Here is an 8,644-nt window from a genome sequence, read left to right as displayed (position 1 = left end):
AGTGGGCGGAGGCTCGGAGGGTCGCCCTGGCCGCGATGGCTTGCCTCCAGTAGACCACGGATCCGAGGCACCGGAGTGCCCGTGGGTTTTCGCCACTTAGACGGCGTGGGCAACAGGGTCCCCACGGGGGGTGGGGATGGTGTGGAGACCGCGGCCGCAGCCGTCTCCTCTGAAGGGGGCATCATTGGCGAGGGCAGTTCTAAGGGCAGGGGCGAGGGTGAGGCCTGGGGCTCCGGGGGTACCAGGAGTCCCTGGGACGCTGAGCTGCTGGGGAACCAGACGCCCAGCCCGCGAGCCAGGCGTATGGCAGGGGAGGAGGGGGTCACCTCGGGCTCCGCCAAGGATGTCCGGCGGGAGGCGGAAGAGCGGTCCGAGGCCTGCTCTTTTCGGGAGCCCCCGCCCGCGGACGGCTCCGACTGCACGTTCCCCATTTCTGACGGTGGTCGGAGACTGTGGTCAGAAAACTTGCACCAGTCAATCTGCCAGGTCTGTGGGGACCCGACGAGACTGGCTGTACTTGGTCCGCTGAGGCACCAGTCTCTAGACGCATTCGTGTTCCCTGACTCCTTCTTCCCCATGGCCCCATACAGCTGCTGGTTCCACACAGGCTCCATCCTCTTAGTTTAATGAGATTCTATCCCTAATGCCCTGGCTGGTCCCTCACACCACATTCCTACATTTTGGCCACCTCCCAGGTCTTCAGGCTCCAAGACACAGGTCTTGCCCGTTTTCCTCTCGCTCAGGCCACATTCATGAGGGTTGTGCTCAGTAGCCTATAAGGTCTACAAGAAGTTCAAGCTTCTCCCCGCTGCACTGTAACCCCACCCCCACTCTCTAGTCCCGCCCCAATTGTCAGGAAACAGGGCCTCCTCCACACCTACTCAGGCCTGGCCCCGCCTCCACCTAACAAACTCCAGGTGTTCTAGTCATGCTAAGCCCTCTGTCCTCACCTCCAACCCTCTGATCTCTCTCTATGTCGATCATTTGGGGCCTGCCTTCTACCCAAGCAGCGGCGGAGCTTCAGGCTCAATCCTAACTCTTCCCTGCTCGGGTTCTACCGCAGGCCTCGACCCTCAGGCTCCACCCTTTCCCCCGAGTCCCGCCCTTGGCTCCTCCGCCCAGGGGTTCCCACTCACCGATTTCTCCTGCCCACCAAAGTTCACACCACGGCCCCCTGGGCCCAGGGCGGGGCGGGGAACGGCCGTAGAAGAAAATAACCGAAAAGAACGGGGGTGCGGGTGAAGGCGAGTGGGCGAGACACCTAGGGCGGACCCCGAGATCTAGGCCCCGCCCCCTGGCTCGAGGCCACGCCCTCCTGTCAGACAGCTTGAAACTGGCCTCTGACGAACTGGATCTCCCTTTGCAATACTCCGGGGTCTTCCCTACTGCTAGGCCTCGGAGTTCTAAGCCCCACCCCTTTAGAACGGCCTCCTTAGCCCCGCCCCTTTACAATGCCCCGCCCGCCATTAGGCCCTCTCCCTAAGCCCCGCCCATTAGGAACTCTGCCAGGGAGCTCCTCTCCGGGATCTCTCATGCGCCCCTCCCCCAAAACAATTTACTCCTAAACTCCCCAGACCCTCTCTGTCCACCGCCCGCCCAGAAGGCCCATCCACCATGGACCGGCCCTTCTCCAGGACGCACTCACTGGTGTGCGCCTTGGGCGTCCTGTCTCTCCTTTCCCGGCCCTCAGACCTCGCCCCCTAGTGAATGCTCCCTTCTCGCCCATGCCTTTAGAACCCAGCAGGCACTGAGCCCCTTCCGTCTAGTACCCAAAGCACAGACCCTCGCCTCTTTAGAACGCTGAGACCAGGCCATGTCCCGGACCCCTTCCCCAATGCTTAGGCGCTCATGGATGGGAAAGTAGGGTGTCCTTTCTGGATCCTGAGAAAATGGGGGCTGAGGGGCTGTTCCCTGGAGCCGGTGACGGGCTCTAGGACCCAGCGGGCAAGTACTCCCGCCTCGCGTTTACACCACCCCAAGCCTCTTCCTCCCCCTTCCCATCTTCCAAGCTCCCCCTCCCTACCCCCCCGCCCCGGCTCCGGGAGCCCGTCTCTAGCGCCACCGGAGCAAGCGAGGGAGCCGGAGCGAAAAGAAGGAGGAGGAGGAGGCCACGTCGCTGCCGCTCGGAGCCCGGCCGGAGCCTCCCAGGCAGGTGCCGAGGAGGGTGAGGGGGCGAGGGCTGTCCTGGTGTGGGGACGACCTGCACCGCGTTGCGTCTCCTGCCCACCGGGGCGTCCCCTGCCCACCTGGGCGTCCCCAGATCCCGGCTGGAAGAACAAGGGGGTGGGGGCTCTTAAACTGCGCGGCAGCCATTTGGGGTAGCAGTCTCCATTTGGGGGGCCTGGACTTCCTCCGAGGATGCTCCATTCATAAAATTCTGTACAGGACCCTCACCATTGAGAAGCTGTGGGGACCACTCCTCCCGGGAAACAGATGTGTGGAGAGCACAGAGCACCCAGAAATCCCGGCGTCCCTTCAAAGGGAGGCCCTGCAGGGACCCCTGCCCTTTTTCTCTGCTTCACCTGTTGTCCGGGGAGGCGGGCGGACAAAGGAAGCAGTGTCACGTGACTGCTCATTCACAAAATCCCATCCCATTGAGAAAAGGGGGCTGGGGGCGCTAGCGGCTCTGTGGCCTCCCCTTCCCCTATAGAAGGGCCGAGGAAACCGGTAGCCTGCTAGTGGGGGAAAGGGCCAGAGTTCGTTGCATGGGTCCCTAAGTCTGGGACGCCAGGGTCCCTGCACTAGGCGGTAGTGAGGGGCTGGACGACGGCCCTAATACTGGGCAGAGGGCTAGGTCTCCTGAGCTGGGGGGCGGGGTAAGATGGTTTTGAAGGATGCTGGGGCGGGGAGTAGGAGGGATCAACCCCCACCCCTTCCCCGCGCCAATTTCTCCCCTTCACCTTCCCGGCTGGGGCCTGAGGGTGCAGGCTTTTGTGTGTGTGTGTGTGTGTGTGTGTGTGTGTGTGTGTGTGTGTGTGTGTGTGTTTTGTGAATGAAATGCTCTCTGGATGTGTCTCCGTCGCCGGTTTCTGGCTTCCTCTGCCTCCATCTCCCTGTCGGCCTCTTTCTGGTCATTTCTGGTTCTCTCCCTGACCATCTCCCGTTGCTGGGTGACTCAGTGAGCTTTGCATCCGGTCTCATTCATAAATGCGGGAAGGAGTTGGGGGGAAGAGAGCCCAGTGGCCTGAGCGACAGGGTGCAGAGGCAGTGAAGGGGGGACTGGAGCTGACTTGATGGGCTCTAAGAAAATACATATGCGCAAGCACCCAGCTGCGAGGGGGAAGGATGGGTGGGGCTGTGGGTATGAGTAGGAGAGGAAAGAAGGGAGGAGATGGGGTTGATGGGTATGAGCAGGAGGGGGAAGGGAAGTGGAAACCCAAGGCTGTGGGGGTTCAGATGGGAAAGATGGAGAGAGAAAAGGGGTATGGAAATAGAAGGTAGGGGTGTATAGGGATGAGAGAAAAGAGATGGCATGAGGAAGAAAGAAGCCATGCTGGAAGAAGGGGGTAGGGAGAGAAGATGGGTACTGGGAAGAAGGTAGAAATGGACGGTAAGCTGAGTATCAAAGGTGAAAGTTACAATGGATCCAGATGTGAGAAATGAAGAGGGGAGATGAAGGGTTCGTGAACATCAAATGTGAGAACAGGATTGGAGTTCACTGACCATGTTGTCCCTGTCCCCCCACCTCCAGGTACATGGTTCGGGTCCGAGCTGTGGTGATGGCCCGAGATGACTCCAGTGGGGGCTGGCTGCCTGTGGGGGGCGGGGGCCTCAGCCAGGTGAGCTTATGTCGGGTCCAAGGGGCCAGGCCCGAGGGGGGGGCCCGCCAGGGGCACTACGTCATCCACGGGGAGCGACTCCGGGACCAGAAAGTGAGCCACCCTGGGGCACGGGACTAGGGTGGGGGCCTGGGAAAATAGGGAAGTGGGCCTGGGAGTGCAGAGGTGAAGTCAGGTCATCTCCAAGCCTGGGAATCAAACCTGAGTGTGGGATGGAGTTTGGAAGTGGATATCTGTCCTTTGGATAAAAGTTGGGAGTTTCGGGAACATTTGGATTATTAGGCAGGTTTTGTCCACTGCCATCGCCTGATGGACTATCATAGCAGCCTCCTCACTGCTCTCCCTGCCCTGCTCCCTCCTCCACCTCATTGTGTACCACAGGGGCTCTGCTAACACGTGACTCAGGTCACATCCTTCCTCTGCTTAGAACCTCTCATGGCTCCATCTTGTCCAGAGTCCTCACCGCAGTGCCTTAAATATATGGAGGCATTTGGTGGAGGACTATCTGGAAATGTCAAATAGGACTTACAACCCTATATTTGGGTTCAGCAGGCATATTCTGGGCTGTCTGGCACGATAGGGAAGAACAGTGTTAAAGTTTCAGTTGGGGGTGTAGTAGAAAGATCTGGATGGTTTGCAAAGGCTTGGGGGAAGGGTTGCATTTCAGAGGAGTGGTCAGAAGGAACAATGCATGGGGATTTGAAATGGTGTGAAGGAATATAATGATGTTGGGCAAGGATATAAGGGATTATCTAGGGCAGTGATGGCGAACCTATGACACTCGTGTCAGAGGTGACCCTCGAACTCATTTTTTCGGTTGATTTTTCTTTGTTAAATGGCATTTAAATATATAAAATAAATATCAAAAATATAAATCTTTGTTTTACTATGGTTGCAAATATCAAAAAATTTCTATATGTGACACAGCACCAGAGTTAAGTTAGGGTTTTTCAAAATGCTGATACGCCGAGCTCAAAAGGTTCGCCATCACTGATCTAGGGTGTTGACCAGCATGTGTTGGGGAATCTGTGGGAGTTTGATAAGAATTTGGGGGGTAGTGTTTTGGGAGATTATTGGGGCATTGAGAGGGGATTAACAGTAATATTTTGAGGAGTTTAATAAAGTTTGGGGAATACTATTGAGTCAGAAGGAGGGATATTTGATTATCAGAAGTGGACTAATTAGCTTTTTGAGGCATTCAATAATATTTGGGATTCCTATTGGTTTATCAGAGGCGGGATATTGGAAAAAGTAGGAATCAGGGGGTTTGGGGTAAATATTGGAGTATCAGATGTCTGCTCAATAAAATCGGGGAGTGATATTGGTCAGGGTTCAGGAGTACACCTAGGATAGAGAAATGAGGTTTAGGGGTACACAGAGAGGCTGGGGGAGGAGGAGACGTCCTACGCATGGCTGGATAGAGGTGTCTGACCTGCTTCTCTTGCCCTCAGACCACCTTGGAGTGTACCCTGAGGCCAGGCTTGATTTACAACAAGGTGAACCCTATCTTTCATCACTGGAGCTTGGGTGACTGCAAGTTTGGGCTGACATTTCAGAGTCCTGCAGAAGCTGATGAGTTCCAGAGGAGCCTGTTGGCAGCCCTGGCGGCACTGGGTCAAGGTGAGTGGTACAGGTGGTGGGCACTGGGGGCTGGGGTGGAGGGGTGGGAGAAGCTGGGGTACATGGAACTCATTCTCTGCTTCTCTCCCTGTCCCAGGCTCACTCACTCCCTCCTCCTCCTCTTCCTCCTCCCCTTCCCAGGACACTGCAGAGACCCCCTGCCCTCTGACGGTGAGTTTCCAGGACCAGCTCTGCTGGAAAGGCAGAGGTTTATTTTTGCTCTCCAACCATTATTGAGCACCTACTGTGTAGCAGGCATCATGCCACAAGCTAGGGACAGCAATTTGGGCCCAAACTATCAGGTCAGTTCTATCCCAGTTATTCTAGTTTCTGTTCTATCACGATAGAACATATTCACACATTCATTCAAGGGTATTTATTGAGCAACTTTAATTAGCAGTGTTTTAGGCACTGGGGATACATCACTGAACAAAACAAAGTCCTTTTCCTCATGGAGCTTCTTTTCTGGCGTGGAAAGGCAGATTTTTCCCCAAAAAAAGATAAACTAAAAAATGAATAAATATTAAAAGTAAATGGATGAACAAATTAATGACAAGTCCATCCTTTTAGTGTCTCAGGGTACAAACCTTGGAGTCAACCTTGACTCCTCTCTTTTTTTATGCCTCTCTGTCAGCAAATATTGGCTTCACTTTCAAAATGATCAGACTCTGCCTCCAATCTGGTAACTGCCCAACCTCATCTCCCAACTAGACTATCCCACCAGCTTCTCATTGTCAACACCTTTACTCCACACCCCCCACACACACACACCCCACTACTTCTTCCTGAACACAGCCAGAGGGACCCTATTGATATCTAAGTCAGATTATGGCCACCCTCCACTCACAACCCTCCCCTGGGCTCCATCTCACTCAGGGTAAAGGACAAAGTCCTTACAGTGGTACATAAAATCCCACACCATCTGGCCCCCTCTTTTTCTCCCTCTTCCTCACTCTGCTTCAGCCACACTGATTGCCTCACTATTACTCCAAATGAGCAGGCACATTTCTGTCTCAGGGCCTTTGCACTGGCTGATCCATCTGTCTTGGGACACTCTTCCCTAAATTTCCACATGGCTCGTTTCCTTATATTTTTCAGGGCTTTACACACATCACCCTCTCACTGAAGCCCTCCCTGAAGAACCTGTTTAAATTGCAATATCCTAATGCTCCTTATTCTGTTCTAATTTTTCCTCAGCTTCTAAGATATTGTCCTTATTTTCTTTCCCAAGAGACAATTTTCTTATCTTCTAATTTACTGTCATTCTCCCATGTTAGAATGTCAGCTCCTGGAGGGCAAGGATCTTTTGTTGGTTTCTTGCAGCATCTCCAAGGCTTAAAACAGGGCCTGGTAGGGATACAGTAAGTGTGCAGTAAAGATGTGTCAAATAAATTGATTGAATCAATAAATGCCCGGAATGTCCAATGCAATTTGGCACTTGCTGGGAACAGTGGGAGTTGTTTGAGAACACTGAAGAACAAAACTAGTTCTCTGGGCAGACCAGGGGAACTCCCAGTGTAATGGGAGATTCCAGTGGGTCTACAAAAAACATAGACAGTTCTCGATTATTGAGCGCTTACTCAGGAAAGATGATGTGCCTTTCATGCTCCATCTCACGTCCTTACAAGAGCCTCTGTGAGCCTGGCATGTTGTGGGTGTTCAATGAATGACTATTGAAGATAGTAAACAGATGACATAGGAATGATTCCCAAGTTACAGAAAGGAAACTGAGGGTCTGAGAAGTGATGTTTCAGCTTGTAAAGGACAGAGCTTGGTCTGGGTGGGAAAGAAGGAATTCTAGGTGGGTGAAACTGCCCCAATAAAGGTGTGGTGGTGAGCACGAGGCAGAAAGGCAGCTGGCTGGCCAAGGGAGAAGGCTTCTGAGAAGGGAGAACGATGATTTGATGTTATGTAGGTTAGTGAGCTGAGCAGGTAAGAAGTGGGGGTTAAATAACAATAACGATAACCATTTCTAGCTCTTCCTGAACTTCAGGCATGTGTTATGCCCTTTTAGTGGCACCTAACCACAGCCTTATGAATAGACACTATTATAACCCCCATTTTACAGAGGAAGAAACTGAGGCTCAAAGAGATTAGCTCATTTGCTGGAGGCCACACAACCAGTCAGAGTGGGGTGGGGTGGTTTGAACCCAGGCCTGGCTGGCCACAGAGCCCTCCCTGGAGGGGAGGGGGTCTATGTGAGGGCATCAGCTGGGCTGTGCCGATCTGTCTCTGAGGCTGCCAATCTCCCCCAGTCCCACGTGGACAGCGACTCCTCCTCCAGTCACAGCCGCCAGGAGAACCCTCCCACCACCACTGCAGCGGCCCCCCAGGTCAACGAAGAGTCAGCTTCCAGCTTCGGGCCAGCCACGCCCCCCCAGCACCGATGCTCCTCCACTCAGGTGTGCCCTTCAATCCCCGGCAGAAGTATGGGGCACCTCATGGGGCGCAGGAACTGAGGCTGCAGAGAGAGAAGGAACCGCAAACACTCTAGGGATGGTTGACTGGAGTTAATGGTGGGATAGGGGTGGAATTTGGAAGTCTGGGATCCTTGGAGGATTGGGTGAGGGTTTCTCGTGTCTCCTGCGCTCCTGGAAATTAGTTCTGAATTCCAGAGGGGTTTGGTGGATGACTTGGGCAATGAATCCTTCTAGTCTTAGGGGGTTGCTCTTGGATTTTGAGAGACACAGGACGGGAGCCTGGACTACTGGGTCCTTAAGGTGTGGGCTTGGTGCCTGGATTCTTCTGTCTGACCCTAGATTTCCTCTGTCCCTGGGAGAGGAGTGGGCTAGGGGTTTGGAAGACTCCTGGACTCAGGCCACAGGGTCCCAGGACAGGATCCTCGGATGAATGAAGCCTGTGGTGAGGTCTTTGAATTCTCGGGTTTTCTGAGACTAGGCTGGATTGTGATTGTGATGGGATGTCAGGAATCACAAACCCCGCTAATGGGTTCTCCTGTCTCTTCATCCCACAGAGCTATCCTCCGCTCCTACCGTTCACAGGATTTCCGGAGCCCTCAGAGCCCCTGGCCGGGGCAGGGGGACTGGGCTGGGGCGGCCGTGGTTATGAGGATTACAGGCGCACCGGGCTGCCCTCGCCCCGCACTCTGTCCACCTGCGTTGTTCGCTTTGCCAAGACTGGCGCGTTGAGGGGTGCAGCCCTGGGGCCCCCAACCGCTCTACCTGCCCCTCTCCCAGAGGCTGGACCTCCCGCACCAGCCAAGGCCTCCCCGGAGGCAGAGGAGG

The 8,644-nt window shown here is 54.5% G+C and overlaps 2 protein-coding genes across 2 annotated transcripts in view; one reads left to right on the top strand and one right to left on the bottom strand.

The window, feature by feature from the left end:
* Positions 1–1,403, bottom strand: part of GGN (gametogenetin) — a 4,160-nt gene extending 2,757 nt beyond the window's left edge. Inside the window, exon 1 of the mRNA XM_014535090.1 lies at positions 1–1,403. Within this exon, the coding sequence (XP_014390576.1) occupies positions 1–614 (614 nt within the window). The 5' untranslated portion in view covers positions 615–1,403.
* Positions 1,404–2,048: 645 nt separating this feature from the next.
* SPRED3 (sprouty-related, EVH1 domain containing 3) lies at positions 2,049–8,643 on the top strand (the record flags this gene model as incomplete). The annotated part of the gene is made up of 6 exons (XM_014535089.1): positions 2,049–2,148; positions 3,692–3,872; positions 5,231–5,399; positions 5,497–5,570; positions 7,655–7,801; positions 8,374–8,643. Coding segments are annotated over exons 2-6 (837 nt in total), but the record flags the coding sequence as incomplete, so codon positions are not given.
* Between the last annotated feature and the right edge of the window lies 1 nt (position 8,644).

The sequence above is a fragment of the Myotis brandtii genome, unplaced genomic scaffold, assembly GCF_000412655.1.
Source record: "Myotis brandtii unplaced genomic scaffold, ASM41265v1 scaffold1373, whole genome shotgun sequence".
Classification (NCBI taxonomy): Eukaryota; Metazoa; Chordata; class Mammalia; order Chiroptera; family Vespertilionidae; genus Myotis; species Myotis brandtii.
The sequence above is the reverse complement of the archived record's forward strand: the minus strand, read 5'-3'. Positions and strand labels throughout refer to the sequence as shown.